We start from the raw sequence: 17478 nt of genomic DNA, 5'->3' as shown, positions 1-17478 counted from the left end.
TTACCTCATGGAGAATTTACCTTCATTTGTAAAATTAAATGTAACATGTTTTAAAAATCTCTGAATAGTTAAAAAAATACGTGGCCAGGGATGGGGGTTCATGCCTATAATCCCAGCACTTTGGGAGGCCAAGGCAGGCAGATCACTTGAGGTCAGGAATTCAAGACCAGCCTGGCCAACAAGGTGAAACCCCATCCCTACTAAAAATACAAAAATTAGCTGGACATATTGGTGTGCACCTGCAATCCCAGCTACTCAGGAGGCTGAGACAGGAGAATCACTTGAGCCTGAGAGGCGCAGGTTGCAGTGAGTCAAGATCATGCCACTGCACTCCAGCCTGGGTGACAGAGCAAGACTCTGTCTCAGAAAAAAGGGCTGCTCTAAAATGGACCATTTTATCAGTTTTCTTTTTCATGTTAGAGATTTTTTTCAGTGGAAAGGTGTGTTAGGAATCGTAGATTAGGTTCTATATAAACAATTGAGGAACTTCTATGGTTTTTCAATATTATAGGAAGATGACAAAATGAGTTGTTCTGAGGATTAAATGAGTTAATAGATTTAAGCAGTTAGAACAATGCCTTACTCTATCAAACATCATGCAATGTTTGATATCTAAAAGGACATTCCTTGTGATGAGACAATTGTCTTTTCCTCCTCCCCCTCCGCCTTCTCCCATTTGGAATGGGATTAAGAATGATGCTGGAGAAGGAGATATAAAGAGGCTCATCCATTTCTTGAAAAGGAAAATTGGCCTAGTCATTGCTCCATCTTCTCAGAATTCCAGCAAGGATTTTGATCTTTCCGTGCATGTGAAAAGGAAACTAAGCCATCAGCAGCACTGGCAGTGGGTGGCCAAGCTCCTGAAAACTGTCACAGGGACTTCAAGCTAGGAACACACTTCAAAAGAGGTGCCAACTCATGCCAGGCACAGTGGCTCACACCTGTAATCCCAGCACTTGGAGAGGCTAAGGCAGGAGAATCACTTGCAGCCAGGTGCTTGAGACTAGCCTGGGTGACATCATGAGACCCTGTCTCCACAAAAAATTAGCTGGGCGTGGTGGCGCATGCCTGTAATCCCAGCACTTTGGGAGGCCGAGGCAAGAAGATCACTTGAGCCCCTAAATTCGAGACCAGCCTGGGCAACATGGTGAAACCCCGTCTCTGCAAAAAATACAAAAGTTAGCTAGGCATGGTGGCGGGTGCCTGTAGTCCCAGCTACTCAGGAGGCTGAGGTGGGAGGATCACTGAGCCCAGGGAGGGTGAGACTGAAGTGAGGTGCAATCGCACCATTGCACTCCACCCTGGGTGACAGAGTGAGACCCCCTCTCAAAAAATAATGATAATGAATAAATAAATAAATGCCATCTGTCACTTCTTAGAGAAGCTTTAATTTTTTTTTCCTTTCTTGTTTATGAAAGAGATGTACCACAAAGTGGTAGAATGAAACCTATTTCTCTGCCCTATTCAGAGTCCTGAAGGAGAGAAGAAACAATTGCTAAAAGGGAGCTCTGTTTCTTTTTTTCTTAATGCCCTGTGTTTTTCATGCTTCACAGTCTTTTGAGGGCAACAACAACTATGATACACCTGAGCTGCGGACTTTTCCAGCTCTCTCCACGCGATTCATCAGGATCTACCCCGAGAGAGCCACTCATGGCGGACTGGGGCTCAGAATGGAGCTGCTGGGCTGTGAAGTGGAAGGTAATTATGATCTCCAGAGTTACTTCTCATCCCCTTTTAAATTTCCTCTTCCATGCATTGATGCCCCTGGTGGTGCCTTTGCAAACCTTTTCCCTTGGGAGGCCCCTTATCTCGGTGCCTGCCCATCAGTGAGACTCGAAGCTCTGACATAGGTCACAAGGCAGCACCTTCACAGTCCTACTTTTGTCTTGGGTTGTTTGCATGACTCTCCTCGGATTATATGAGATTGTCTCTCTTTACTTAAAAAAAAGATAATTTATAGAGTTGAAATTCACAGAACATAAATTTCACCTCTTGAAGGGGAACAACTCAGTGGCATTTAGCGCATTTACAATTCAGTTGTGCCAACTACCCTCTTTCTAGTTCCAAAATATTTCCATCACTCCAAAGTAAAACCCCTCACCCAGTAAGCAGGCAACTTCCCTCAACCCCTGGCAACCACTTTTGCCTTTTAAATATTATTTAGAGTCTATGTCTGATCTAGTTTCTGTCCACAGTGTCGATCACCAGCACATAGAAACGGAAAGCAGCGTTTGACAGACTAAGACATCGAGACATTATTCTGGATGAATATCTTAGGCTGCTGCAGAGAAACAGAACTTTACATGAGACAACATGTCTGAAAGTAGAGTGACGTTACTGCCTACACTTATATTATTATAGGAAGGTCATATCACGTACAAATTCAGTCCACACACTGACCCCATGGCTGCACTCTCTTTGAACATATGATGAATGAAATGAATGTTTTGAGCTGGTTATTGTACCATTTAATATATTTATGCACTAGAATCCCCATCTGCCTTAGATTTGGGCATAAATGAGTAACCTACACCAGTTTTTCTATTCCCATAGAGGTCTTGCTCCAGCCTAGCTTCAAGAATGACTATTGTTGGTTGGCATCCAGATGTTAATCAACCGAGCATATATGCTCACAGTTGTTTTGAAGAATGCTTTTTAATGTCACCTTCCTGCAATTTTAAAATTATTTGTGTCTTGAGCCACCAAATATAATTACATTCCTGAACACATTAAATACCATAAAACTTTTCTTATGAATGACAGAATCTTCAGCTATCAATCACCATACCCCTGAATAATTCATAGCTACTTTTCAGTGTGTTTATTTAAAAGCAGGCCATTTTCTCCCATTCTTTACTGTGTGGTTGTTTCCGTATCTGTAGTCATGCCCCAGACCCCTAAATTATCCAGGCACTATCAACACAGACCAAGAATGTCCATGTGCCAGGGCTTTGGCAAAGAATGCCAAGAAAAAGAAGGGATGGGCAGACTCCACTCACTGCAGATGCGTTCATTCAATTCACGGAGAAATGTGATCATCTGGAAAGGGAGTCTGCTCCCAGGAGGCAAATCTGTAGCCTGGATCCTGGAAGGCGATGCTGATTTAGGAGGTGCAGTGAATGGAGGGTTGAAAAGACAGCCTGGTGGCAGTTTTGAAAGCACCCTTGCAAAAATTGTAATGAGAACATGATGACAGTGAAAGAGATCTGACCTAACTGACTCCATCTTGCTTCTAACCTCCAAGCTGTCCTTGTTCATTCCTGGGCGTAGGCCAAACTAACTTTAGGAGGAACTTATAGTTTAACTTTGAAGCAAAGACAGTAACAGCTCTTTCCCGAAACAAACCCCCTTCCTGCCTGGGGACTAGATTGCCTTTGCAAGACTAACAAATTAGCTACAAAATTAGAAATTATGGTTTAGGGGGGAAAAAAAATGAAATTATGGTTTAGGGGTCATGCAGCTGAAGGCTGCAAGATTCTGAACCTCCCCAAATTGCTTCTGGGAATAATGTCACTGTTGTAAAACCTAAGATCAGTGCTTCAGATATTTTGCAGACCCTGTACTTGATGGATCAGCTGGCACTACCCAGATCGGTAAACAGGCTCATCCTGTCTTGTGTCCCCCACCAGAAATTGACTCAGCACAAGAGGACACCTTCGACTCCCTGTGACTTCATCTCAGACCTGACCAAGGAGCACTTGCCACTTTTCAACCCCTGCTCACCAAATTATCCTTCAAAACCTCAACCCCCAAGTAATAATAGAACCCCCCCATCTCCCATACAGTTGTCTCTGCATGAATTAAACTCTTTCTCTATTGCAATTCTCCTGTCCTGATAAATTGGCCTTGTCTAGGCAGCAGGCAATGAGGATTCGTTGGGAAGTTAGAGTTTCTACTCTCTAGTGTCACCTCTGTAGCGAGGTAGAAATTATTGGTGAAGGGATTTGCCTACAGATGTTTCCAAGCTTGCCCTGGGCCGTATGTGAAACAAACATCTGGGGAAAGTAACGTCAAAGCTTTTTGATATGATTGGTGAAAAGGAATGCTTTTCTTCTCCCTTCAATCAGTCAACAGGCCCTTATTAAATATCTACTCTGTACCTTGTTCTAGGGGAGACACTTAAGGGAATGCAGGAGAAAGATGCAGTCCACTCCAGCCTCCCAGGAGTGTCTGTCCTATTTTGTGCTAGCAATTACATTTAAGAAATAAAGAACCACAGGCCAGGTGCGGTGGCTCACGCCTGTAATCCCAGCACTTTGGGAGGCCAAGATGGGGAGATCACTTGAGCTCAGGAGTTTGAGACCAGCCTGGCCAACATGGTGAAACCCTGTCTCTATTAAAAATACAAAAATCAGCTGGGCGTGGTGGTGGGCGCCTGTAATCCCAGCTACTTGTGAGGCTGAGACAGGAGAATCTCTTGAATCAGGGAGGCGGAGGTTGCAGTGAGCTGAGATCATGCCATTGTACTCCAGCCTGGGTGACAAGAGTGAAACTCCATCTCAAAAAAAGAAAAAAGAAATAAAGAACCATAGAAGATAATATATTTTCAAATAGTAAAACTGGAACATACATATCATTCGCTTCCTCCTTTTTTTTTCCATTGAATCTAGTGAATCTAGCCACTACCTCAGGCCATTTACAATGCGAAACTCCCCTTTAGAAACAGCTTGATAAATGCAGAAAAATCAGCAAAATGAATAGAGTTTTAATTACTTAAAGGTAGCACATTATCTGGAGCAAGGAGAGCTTAGAGAAGAAAGACAACTATCTGGCTTGCCAGAGGAGATGCTACTGATTCAGCGAGAGCAATAAATAGAGGCCAGAATTCGGGTGTATGTGTTTTACAAAAAAGTCTGGATTGCAGGCCTGAATGGCAGGTATGTTATTTGCACATGGTGACTTCTTAGTTATTACTGGTGTGTGTCTTTGGGCCGTTGAAAAAGTTGAAACTTGGCTCTGTTTCTCCATGTGCCGTAACTCTGCTTGGTGTTTCAGCACCATTCAGTGTCAAATTTTTACTAAGAAAGCAGCAGTTACTGACACATTCCTACTGGTGAGAAGAGAACAGCCCCCAGCCACCAACATCTTGTATGGTTCTCAGCCATCACGAGAACTATCCATTATCTCAGGTCTTGTAAAGTGAAACGTAATGCCAAAAACTGTAAAATATTAAACAGATTGCAAAAATGAGTAACAGGCTGAAAAAAATAGCTGAACGAAATTTAAAGGACTTCAAAAGCAGTCTTTGATTAATGTTGGATACCTTTCAACTGCAAATTCAAAGATATGGGAATACCTGTGAACAGTGGAATGCAGTCCTATGAGAGTTCATGTAAAATGACCCCGGGATATCTGAGACAACTTCTCTCACACACCTGCCCTGGAGAGAGGGCTCACAGTTTGAGAAGCTACTTAAAGAGAAATGGAATCACTGTTTTTTGTGTTTGTTTGTTTATTTAAAAAAAAAAAAAAACACTATTGCACTAAATGTGAGTGTTGACTCCCTTTGGGGAAGAATTATAATATAAACTTAGCAAACGTAGTCAATACTAAGAATATAAAAGAATTTATGACAAGTGAGTGCTCTAACACCTTGAAAATGAAAGGGAAAACATTTCAAGCAAAATCTCTATCTTCAAAGTTCTCAACTCCAGGGTCCTGAATAAATAACCAGTGAGAATTCAAGAGCTTTTCAGAAGAAGGAAGTTTATGTGGATAACAATGTATAAAATGCTAAGGCAGCCAACTCTACTCAGCAGATATGAATCAAATACCAAAACAAAGCAGCCTCTGCTATTATACATTCTGCAGAATCCAAGTATATCTAGCTCCTGAAAGAGAGGCAAACCACGCCCCTGGCCTTCTTACTGCAGATTACAGTTTTCTGCCTAAGTGTTAGCAGATCCAACAGCCGAAGGCTTGAGAATATATTTCCAAGGTGTGAGATAATAATCCTTGGATCTCATTTCAGCCCCTACAGCTGGACCGACCACTCCCAACGGGAACCTGGTGGATGAATGTGATGACGACCAGGCCAACTGCCACAGTGGAACAGGTGATGACTTCCAGCTCACAGGTGCAGAAACCATCTTCATCCCATTGCTGTACCATTTCAGTTCATGTCGTAGCTGGGACCAGCTAATGCCTGTGTGTGTGCTTGTAACTCCGCGTGGCAGAGAACTGCCCAGGAATAGAAGCTGCCTTGCCAGAACACGTGCATCTTCATTTCTTCATGTCATCTGGATAGATGAGTCGTTCTTAATAGCCACAACCATTTGAAACAATAATTTGAGCCATTTTCAGAGCCGAAGGCTAGGATTATCTTAATTGAATAAGAATTTCTCCATGGCTAAATGTGCTAAACTAATCCTTATTTTCAGACCCCCCCTCCCCCATAACACATGCACCACCCCTACATAACCACACACTTCAGAATGTTTGCTTTCATTTCCTAATGAGGACAAGTTTTTTTGAGTGGATCCTTTATCCAACAAACGGATAAAGTTAGGCTTACATTTGAAGTGTGGCTTTTAAGTTGGGATTTTGTAAATCATTGTACATTAACATTTACAAAAGCAGAATTAGCTGCTATTTCACATCACCACCGACCAGCAAATACATCAGAGATGTTGTGTGCCAAATGTCTCACTAATTAATCTAGAGTATTACTCTCTAATCTCCTAAAACTCTAAAAGCTAGGAAGTGACCTTCTCTTCCACTTGGAATGACAGAGGAAATATTAGGCAGGTGGAGAAATGGGATTATACCATTTGGAAATTGTCCAAGGCACTAGGGTTTTCACCCTGTGGTTGCAAAAGGTATCGTGGGACTTTTACTGCTCCCTGGGTCAAAATGCAATTTCAATAGCATCTGACTCTCATTTTAGATTAAACGTGAGCTTTTGAATGCAGGTCTGCATTTTTAACCAGAAGGGACTCGGAGAGTCCACATAATTAATTTCCACGGGCAAAACTGAAGGCGTTACCATGTAACTTCATAATAAGGCCATGTTATTGGCTAATGCATTGATGCAAAATCTGGAAGGAAATGTCCTACAGTACATTTCCAATTATTTCAAAAGCTCTCCTCTGAAGGAGCAAGAGAGCTCCGCACTCTGAGATGGAATAAAGAGTAAAAGAAAGAAAGAAAAAAGTCAAAAATCTATTCCAGAAATTTAGTACTGTGAACTGGGTTTACATTTAAATCCCACCTCCTAAAGCTGTCTCTCTCCAAATTTCCAGGATAATCATTTACATTCATATGGCCAATAAATGTCACATTGCTATGAGCTTTTGAATGCAAATCTTGTATACAAGCAGCCACAAGCCACAAAACTTAGATTAATTAATGCAAAGACATTTTCTGTGTAAGATGTCAAGTTCAAGTTGAAAACTCAACTGCTGATATAAAAAACAGAGTACTATTCCATGAACCAAGTCCTCTGGAAGCTTCCCGGGGTTGCCTGTAAACACTCTGCCACAAACCTCAGGCTTTTTACAGACCCTGTCACACATCCATAGTGAAATTTCTCATAAAAACGGAATGATTGCAGGATCCCAGTGTACCCTTTCAATTGCCCTCTTGTGGAAGGGGTTCTTTTCTTCATAAACCCTAAAGTGGTCAGTTAATATTGATTAGAAACAAAGCCTCAGATTTACTCCTCATATCAGAACAACCAGCCTTCTCATTTTTGCATTAGTTCATGACTGAATCAATTGAAACTGAAGCCTTTGAATGAAATACGGCGAGTATGTTCGCCTGGAGCAAATTGTGTATGGCAGCGAGTTACAAACCACAGAAAATGGGTCATTTATAGTGGAAACACTGACAACCTTTCAAAACTATAAGGTTTTGCTTTACCTACAGTGTTTAAATTATTTCTTTGGTAGATACAAGAAAGTTCATTCTGATTTTTTCTTTTTCCATATTACCATGGCGAAAAAAAGAGTTATCCCCAGATCAGCACATTTGTCTCAATAATTCTATAAATACTCTCATATATTAAGAACCGCTGAGGATGTTGATAAGGCCTGCCCCACACCTCCATCAAGAAGAAGCAATTTTGGAAGACATTCCCATGCTTCATATCCATTATTGCAAGAAGGCAATCTTTTTCTTTTTAAAACATATTTTACTTTACAAAACTATTTGCTATTCTTTCCTGAAAATGGACGTGCTCACATGCCATTGTTTGCAAGGGGCAAAAACCTCACCTAACCCAGACACCTTTTTATATGGGAACTACACATCTCCTATGCTCGCGAGCAATTTTGCATCCTTTTTGCTAATTCTGGCACAGCCTTTGCTGTCAGGACTACAAATGTTGGATGTTTAGTGTGATGAAACCAAACCAAGAGGGTTATTGCTTTAACCCTGATAGGTAGAACATGGAAATTGGGATCAATGCTGTCTTTAGGGGTTGTCTGTTTCTTAGCACAGGTGGTGTGGATTTAATTTCTTCTCCTGGGGTGACCTACTTGTATCTAGAGGGGAGAAATAGTGTAATGAAATGCTCGTTACTTACAAACCACACCAAATTCCAGGTGTACTGTACCAAATGCATGGAAATGAGTAGAATGTGCTCTCCCAGATCTGCTAGCCAAGGTGAAAATGCTTCTCTAAAGTTACTCATTTGCAAATGCCTTTGAAGTCATTAGATAATACACTTGGCCTCGAAGCACCAGGCAGCCAAATTTTACGTTGGCGCTGTGTGTACCCAACAGTGGAATTTGCCTCCCAACCTATAGCAAAACCGATAATGCATATTGGTTTTAAAAAGCGAATTTTCACCTTGAATCTTTCTCCTATAAGACCACTGGGAACAGAATGCTAATGTATTCTGGCCTCCCTCCAATTCTGCCATTATAGATTCACCTTCTTAACCCATAATACATATAATTCCTTCTTCCTAGTGCCTGTCTTATTGAGGCCACGCACACATGTGACCACTCATCCAGCATATTTGCTGAGAGAACTGAGGTACCATGACTTGGTGCTGCAGTTGATTAGCCTAGAAATATTAAGACCATTCCAAGAGCACGATTTTATGGCTCTCTGATCCATGCTATTGATATGTAACATGATTTTTGATCTGTGGGAGCTGCCAGATAGGCCCAGCCCAAATAAATATCATCACAAATCTTTATTGAATAATATTATTGGGAAGCGCACAATTATGACACCCTGTAACCACCTCCAGAGCTTTCCATGGTAGTCATGGGCCCACCCCATTCCCTTACCCTGAATTGGTTCAATACTGTATCTGGAGATAACAGGTTACTTCCAACCACAATCTGCATCATGGATAGACATAAGGAGAAACAGCTTTCTCAAGCACCTATGTAATAACAGCAAACCACTATTTCCCAGACTCAGTGGGTTGTAAGACTCATCTGAGAAGCTTTCAAAAATACAGATTTTGCCTGGGCATGGTGGCTCACATCTGTAACACCGGCACTTTGGGAGGCCAAAGTGAGAAGATCACTTGAGGTCAGAAGTTTGAGACCAGCCTGGGCCAGATGGTGGGATCCCTGTCTCCACCAAAAAAAAAATATATATATATATATATATATATATATATATTTATATATATGTTTTATATAAAACATATATATATTTATATATATGTTTTATATAAAAACATATATATATATATTTTTATATATATGTTTTATATAAAAACATATATATGTATATATATATATAAAAATATATATATAACAGCCAGGCATGGTGGCACACACCTGTAGTCCTGGCTACTCAGGAGGCTGAGGCGGGAGAATCCCTTGAGCCCAGAAGTTTGAGGCTATAGTGAGTCATGATGGCGCCACTGCACTCCAGCCTGGGTGACAGCAAGACTCTGTCTCAAAAAAATACAGATTTCAAAGCCTTACGGCTAGAGATTCCAATTCTCATTTAGGTCTGGAGAGGACAGGTGGATGGGAGACTGCAATTTCAACAAGCGTTCTGGGGATTCTTATGGTTGGGCAAGTTTAAGAACACTACTTTAAAACAGAAGTATAATGATGAACAGTGAGAAATGGGTGAGTAAAGAGGTGGAAGAGAGGGTAAAGCTAAGTCTCAATAGATAAGGTTACAGCCTGCCCCCTGACCAGTGAGAGGCAGTAGGCCCGCACTAATTGGAAGCTCACAGCGCTCAGGGTGTTATTTGTTCAGCCTTCCAATTCCTTGGGACTATGAAATGTTTCTCCTGTTCCTTTTCCTGCTGCTTCCTGCAGCTTCTCCAAACCACATACAGAGCAGGGTATTTGTCCTTGAGAAAAGAAAACAGCTCCAGTAGCCAAACAGAGGAGGAACACATAGCGTCTTACTTTAAACCCTCAGTTTTCTAGTTTTTAAAATAGATTGTGGGGACTAGCCTTGCAACTTCCCTGAAGGCACACACCTGAAACCTTGGAAAACGATTTGAAGCTTAGAGGTTGAGGTCAAGTTTAATACCCAAGTCACCGAGGAGGTGACTTTGCTTTTTCAGAGGCCTTTACTTTTCACTGTTGCAATTGTGTGCTGTGCTTCGTCTGGGAATCAGTGAGTGCCCGTGGAGTGAAGTCCCAATTTCTGGGTGCCTTCTGGATGCTTTGTAAAGAAAGGTGTTAGGATACGTTGTCTACTTGAAAATTGCAGGCTGGGCACGGTGGCTCACACCCGTAATCCTAGCACTTTGGGAGGCTGAGGTGGACGGATCACTTGGGGTCAGGAGTTCGAGACCAGCCTGGCCAATATGGTGAAACCTTGTCTCTACTAAAAATACAAAAATTATCTGGGCATGGTGGTGCACACCTGTAATCCCAGCTACTTGGGAGGCTGAGGCAGGAGAATCGCTTGAACCTGGAAGGCAGAGATTGTAGTGAGCCGAGATTGTGCCACTGCATTCCAGCCTGGGCAACAGAGCGAGACTCCATCTCAAAAAAAAAAAAAAAAAAAGATTAAAGAAAAAAAGAAAGAAAATTGCTAAGAGATTAGATTTTAAGTGGTCTCACACACACAAAAAAAGCCCAAACTAGGTTTATGAAGTAATGCATATGTGAATTAGCTTGATTTAGCCATTCCACTAGGTGTACCAAAACATCACATTGCATGCCATAAATATATACAACTTCCATTTGTTAATTTAGACAATTATTTTACTTACAAATTTTTAAAAGAAATACGTTAGGTAAAAAAAATGGTTTATTTGAATTTGATATTGTGGTGAGCAAAATTGAAGGGAAACAATTGCTATCACTGAAATTAAAAGGATTTTTCTATGGAAAATATTTGACTCTGATAGACATTTGTAAGCATACATTTTTCTCCTGCATATTCGCTACTGTTTTCTTATTTTTGCATGTTCCTGTTTTTGTTTTTCAGGTGGCACCACTGTGCTGGCCACAGAAAAGCCCACGGTCATGGACAGCACCATACAATCAGGTATCAAATAAATATGAAATGTGGCAGATTCCACGTAACTCTCTTCTCTCCGTGGCTGCGCTCCTCGCTTTCAGTTTCCCTGAAAGTCCTAGAAGGAGAGATGCCACACAGCATCTGGTCTCCAAGCACGAGCCATAAATATTGCTTTCCTTTCATCCACATGTATATGCAGCAGGGAGTGAGATTTCCTTCTCCATCAGTAATTGCCAAATGGTGACAATCCCAGCTCTCCACTGAAGGAACGGAGTAACATACTTTGTTTAAACGCAGCACATCTAGGACATGGATTGTGTTTGCAAACTACAGGAGAAGGAAATCTCACAGGCAGCACAGCCCGACTATTTATTTTCATCGCAATCCTGCAAAACCCAGACAGGCGAAGTTTGTCAGTTTTGCCTGCCATGGAGTTGGCAGTTTTACAACAGCATTTCCAGTGGGCGTGCCACGAAACGGGGTTCAGGAAACCACAGTTTATAATTGTGCACGGAGAGAAGCACACCCTTGGGAACAGCACCTCCTCATCCTTTTATTAATAGAAAAGTGTAACGACTTTTAAAGCCCTCGGTTTGCTGTCAATCGGGGGCCAGTCATGGTTAAACGGTGGCCTTCCTCTCTCTGGCCTTTGTGTTTTGTTAGTATCCTGTGAAATTCTTCCCGGCAGACGTACACGAAGGGAAACAGTCAGTATAAGCAATCAGAGGTTTTAAATACTTTAAAGTTAATCATTAGAGTAAGGTGAACAGGTCAGTTTTCCAGCTTTCTCCCATTTCCTCTATTGAAGCTCGCTCAGCCTTGGCTTCTGCAGTCATTTATTAATGGGGCGTGTGGTGTATATCAATGTTTCCTCTACGGTATGACACTACCCAGCTAGGCAGAAAGTAGAAAGGGTCGCCCTAATTAGTATGCTTCCTTAAAGGACGCTGTCACTGTTGACCTGATTAAACTGCAAAACAAACTTCTCTTTGGTCAAACTTAACCCCCAGCTGCCCTGTAGCATGTTCAGGTTTGACAAAATTCCTGCTACCACACAGCCCAGACACCCCCTACAAAACCAAGAGATGAAACAGAAGAGTCACTGCCTAAATTCAGAAAATGGTGTAGTCCTACACAGATCTTAAGTTGTAAAATGTGGCTTTCAAAGACTGCGCAGGCACTCCCATAGCTGAAGTATCTCATGAAAAAAGCCGTGCTTTTCCTTTTCTTTGTACCTTTCCTGAAAGTTCTCAGCCCTCAGGAAGATTTTCTGTGGATAAAGGATAGTGACCGACAGTTGGTTCTCTATGTCCTTTCTGGGACAGGGAAGAGAGGTGAGGTGAATAAATGAAGTTCTGATCATATAACAAACATTTTAGCTGTTGTTGCAGTTTCTTCTCTTGCCAGAGAGGTAATTAAAGCCACTATGAAGTCGCCAGCTAATTTATTTCATCTCATCTCTCTTCTTCTTGACTAAGAAAGGGGGTAGGGATCATTAAAAAAAATAAAAGTGAACAACAGCTGTGTAGAAAATGAAAGTTCTATCAGATTCTAAATCTAGGTAATCTTCCCTGAATGTTGAAGGTCAATAATGTCAGAGTAGAAGTGGTTTTGTTAACACATTTGATTTGTGCACAATCTCAAGGTCACTCGAGGGATGGCTTCTCAGAGGGGCCAGTTGGTCCTGTCACAGAGTCTACTGTGGTCAGAGGGCAGGTGTGCAAATTACAAACAGTAGGACCCATTGCTATCACCATCTGAACAAGTTCAGTTCAAACCACACGGGTCTACTGATCAGGGGTGGTCTGGTCCGGTTTGAATTTCACAGTCAGTGCAGAGTCCTTTGCAAACTGACTTGCTTTCCTGTTTCTCCATTGTCTGAGTCATGAATCTGGACTCCAAGTGCTCTGTTTGTGGGTAATGGACTGTCTGACCTTCCTGGAAGGAGTTCTGTTGATTGTCACCTTCTGGCTAAGTCAATGCCCAGAATATTCCACGGGGACTTGAGCATGCTTCAAGCCGGGGGTCATGTCTAACTCTGAAGAGTTGACCCAGTGGCCCGAGTCACCTGATACTTTGATCCACACTGTTCTGCAGGTTTCAGATTCTTCAAGCATCATCACAAGCAGCAATGAGACCTCAAAATCTTCATCATAATTCCATTTTGCCGTTATAGACTCAACTCAGAGTCTCACTATTTCATCTTGCTGATTCTCCTCAATATAATAAACTCCATGGGCATATAATATTTATATACTTTTATGTAATCAGATGCATAAAAGCTGGTTAATGCTCTGCCAGCAAGTGATGGGATCCTTACATTTTTAAGCCAGCTCTCTCTGGCGAGAGCTCTAATCCTCTGAGGCTCCTCCAGCATTCCTGCAGCAGTTCGGAGTATATTCATCACCTGTGATTGTATGGGCCTGAGCACCTCTGCTTGTTTAGACTGAAGACTAGTCTATGAATAAGTGAGTTAACCTGCTCTATAGAGTTTGGAATACCAGATTTAAAAACTAAATCCTTATGCATACATATGGTGCTAATGATCCAACTTCAGGCAAGATGGGTTCGGCAAGCGCAGCTGGTACTTGCTCTCAGAGGCTATAAATTTGTTTTAAGTTCAGAATATTGTTTCCTGCTATTTTTAAGAGTCAGGAAGGGATTTAGCTGGATTACCCCCATTGAATTTAATGAGAGTTGTGTGCCCCTCCAGGGCTTGGGTAATATTTTGAAAACGTAAACGTCAGTAGTCCTATATGTTTGTTTCATTCATTCATTTGCTTTTTTTCTCTTCTTTTCTCTCTCCCTTTCTCCTTTCCTCTGTCCTTTTCTCTTTTCTTTTTCCTTTCTATAAATGTTTATGGGTAGTTTGTGTGTTTGTCTTTCTAGCCAGGCTGGAAGTTTCCACATTGAACCTCTCACTCCATAACCCTCCCCAAAAAAAGGCGTTGATCTAAAAACATATCCTTTAAATAACCAAATTGCCACAAGTTACATGATCAAGACAAGAAGATAAAAGGGCAGTAAAATACAAAAAGTTAGAGCAATTCACCTTGTTAAATGTACAGGATGCGGACGGACATTGGAAGGTAAAGGCAGACTGTCATTCTCTGAAGCGAAAGGAAGTGCCTGAAACATTTTTTCAGGCAAAGCGGTTCCATGTCCTGGTCATTTCAAAAATATCCAAGTTCCTACATTTCACGGTATCATCAGAATATGAAGAGCCACAAGAATGGATGATGTCATTTTCTGTTCTATAGACAATAAATGTAATGTATTAGCAAGGTAAATATAGGCAGAACTGTGTGTGCTGGGGTGGCTTTCTTTATCCTGAATGTGCATGTTTTATAAAGTACATTTAAGGAGAAAAATCAAAGCCACACACACATTAACGTGTTCCAGTATTAACATTTTCTAACATGAGATTATGCAACAATACATTTCAGGGTCGTGGGCGTTGGCATCCAAGGTTGCTCAATCATTCAGTCACCGTTCAGATGACTGTACTTCATCTACATAATTCAATCTTGCTGCAGAAAAGAGTGGTGAATTTTGGAGAGGGTTTCCCATGCCTTAAGAAGTCCTGTTTCATGGCTATGATAGACTAGACATGAAATATATCTCTCCGATGACACTACAGCTGTGAAATATAGCCTTTTTGCACTAAATGAAAGTACTCACATTATACACATCACATAGCTTACTAGTTTACTTTCCCAAACTGGCTCTGTCTACCCTTTGGGAGGTCACATTATCATTGGGAGAATCCAAACTGCTCCATTTGGACAGTTTTTATGGTGGATTCCTTCCAAAATTTGACATTAGCTCTAGAAAAGGGTTCCTTATAAGCTAAAAATGCAAAGTAAATCATTCTTATCTGTTCAATAAATCTTACCATTAAAATCCCTCCTGCCATTGCGGGAGGGGCCATGGAGACCAGGCTCAGAGCAGAAGGAGAGATACTTTGTTATTAAACACAAGCAAGTTAAAGAGAAGCTCAAAATGAGATAAGGTCTTGGCCTGACCCTAATACAGCATCTAATACCAGACTTCCCTTACTGTTCATAGGGATTCTTTTGAGGCTTATTTTTAAGTTCAACGGGCCAGATGCCCCAGGCGCCTTCCTGTTTGTTTCAATGCTGCCACCTCGTGGACTGCCTAAACTCAGTGACAAGCCTAAAGGCCCTTCCTCACTGGAGAAAACAGCTGCGTCTGTGGGCTTCGTTCTTTATAGGGAGGATGAAAGGAGGGGGCAGAAGCCTGAGAATTTCATCTTTAGAATTTTTTTTATTGTTAGCTTATGTTTACCAAAACAACAGTCATACTTGGGATAAGTAGCAATGATTTCATTTTTCCCATACTTAAAAGTTAAGCTCCTTTCAAAAAGAGGCTGCGTAAAAAGTCAGGCTGGGGGTTTTAAAAACGCCATAGTCCAACAGCACCTTGCAAGGCATACACAAGGCAAGTCATTCCTGTGAATTCATTCACTCTGTCTTTTCAGATTCCTAAGGAAGCCTTTTGAACATTAAAAAAAAGAAAACAGAAGTAAAAACGAGTAGCTATTGAAATGGGCTTTGGATTTAGATGACCTTACACTGAGGTTTTAAGCCGGGTGAACAATTTATATGTAAATTTAGAAATTAAAAAAGCAGAAATTTATACTTAATCGACCTTATAGAAAGCATGGAAGAAAAAAATAATCTTAAAATGCTTAAGAGATTCTAACCCTGACATTAAAGACTTGAAGCATGAACTGGTGAGGTAGAAATAGAGAAAACCTCCCGGGTGAGGCATTTCGCCAAGTTACTTTCCACTTTTGAGGCTTCATGGGTCAATCTCTAATTAAGATTCTTTTCATTGGTGGGTATCAACTTATATGATTTATCCTCAAGAACAGAATGACTTTCATATCAAATACTGTGGAAATGGGGAGAGTGCTGCAAATGTAATACACATACTTTAGAAAATAGCCTTCCTGGAAATTTTATGTAAACCCAATTTGACAGGCAGTCCATAATCCTTTTAAAGCTGGATTTTTAAAGAAATTACTAAATGTGGTTTTGCAAACATTCTGACATGTCCATGCGTCTTTTGGTTTCTTGGTAATCCTGGCTTTCCCAGAATTTTCAAACAGATATAAAGTTGTATAAATCGTGCTTTCCATGAGTGAACGAAGGGCCTTTGTGACGCTAAATGATCAAATTTGTCTTTCTCTGCTCGTCTCTTATTTTTGCTTCCCACCCGCTGAAGAGTTTCCAACATATGGTTTTAACTGTGAATTTGGCTGGGGCTCTCACAAGACCTTCTGCCACTGGGAACATGACAATCACGTGCAGCTCAAGTGGAGTGTGTTGACCAGCAAGACGGGACCCATTCAGGATCACACAGGTATCACAGAGTTCACTTCGGCTGCATGGCTTTGCAGATTCTCTTTGATTCCAAGGCTGTGTTACTGGGAGGGTTTCTAATGTCTGTGAATTTAGCGGGTTAGGAATTACTACAGGCATTCACACGTGCTCTTATTTTCTAGAATTAACAATGTCTCTTTCCCTAGTAGAGAGAAGCATAGGGCAAATCATAGTAATGCCCCTTGAAGTTGGCCACTGATTGGCCTCCTTGAAAACAGCAAATTGGGCAAGGATGTATGAATTAGCATTCATCTTATACTTTTTTTTTTTTTTTTAAATAGAGTCTCACACTGTTGCCCGGGCTGGAATGCAATGGCGCTATCAGGCTGGAATGCAATGGCGCTAGCTCCGCTCACTGCAACCTCCGCCTCCCGGGTTCACGTGATTCTCCTGCCTCAGCCTCCCAAGTACCTGGGATTACAGGCATACACCACCACACCCGGCTAATTTTTTGTATTTTCAGTAAAGACGGGATTTCACCATGTTGGCCAGTCTGGTTTCCAACTCCTGACCTTGTGATCCACCTGCCTCAGCTTCCCAAAGTGCTGAGATTATAGGTGTGAGGCACGGTGACTGGCCTCATCTTATGCTTTTTCTGAACTTTTTATTTTGGGCAATTTCAAACATATTCGCAAATGGAAAAGGAAAAGTAGAATGAATTCTCTATGTG

General features: G+C 41.4%; 1 protein-coding gene across 6 annotated transcripts in view; it reads left to right on the top strand.

Moving 5' to 3' along the window:
• The window catches only part of NRP1 (neuropilin 1), a 158428-nt gene that overhangs the window by 126590 nt on the left and 14360 nt on the right, over positions 1-17478 (top strand). For 3 of the 6 annotated variants that reach the window (XM_055275098.2, XM_055275095.2, XM_063637338.1), the window contains exons 10-13: positions 1554-1698; positions 5972-6076; positions 11368-11427; positions 16651-16788. In XM_055275098.2, coding sequence (XP_055131073.1) covers positions 1554-1698; positions 5972-6076; positions 11368-11427; positions 16651-16788 — 448 coding nt within the window. Of the gene's footprint in view, positions 1-1553; positions 1699-5971; positions 6077-11367; positions 11439-16650; positions 16789-17478 lie in introns of those variants that run through there. The other 3 variants (XM_055275097.2, XM_055275096.2, XM_055275099.2) reach the window with 2 other exon arrangements.

This window comes from Symphalangus syndactylus, chromosome 4, assembly GCF_028878055.3.
Source record: "Symphalangus syndactylus isolate Jambi chromosome 4, NHGRI_mSymSyn1-v2.1_pri, whole genome shotgun sequence".
In the NCBI taxonomy this organism is placed as follows: Eukaryota; Metazoa; Chordata; class Mammalia; order Primates; family Hylobatidae; genus Symphalangus; species Symphalangus syndactylus.
This window is presented reverse-complemented; position numbering and strand designations above follow the sequence as displayed.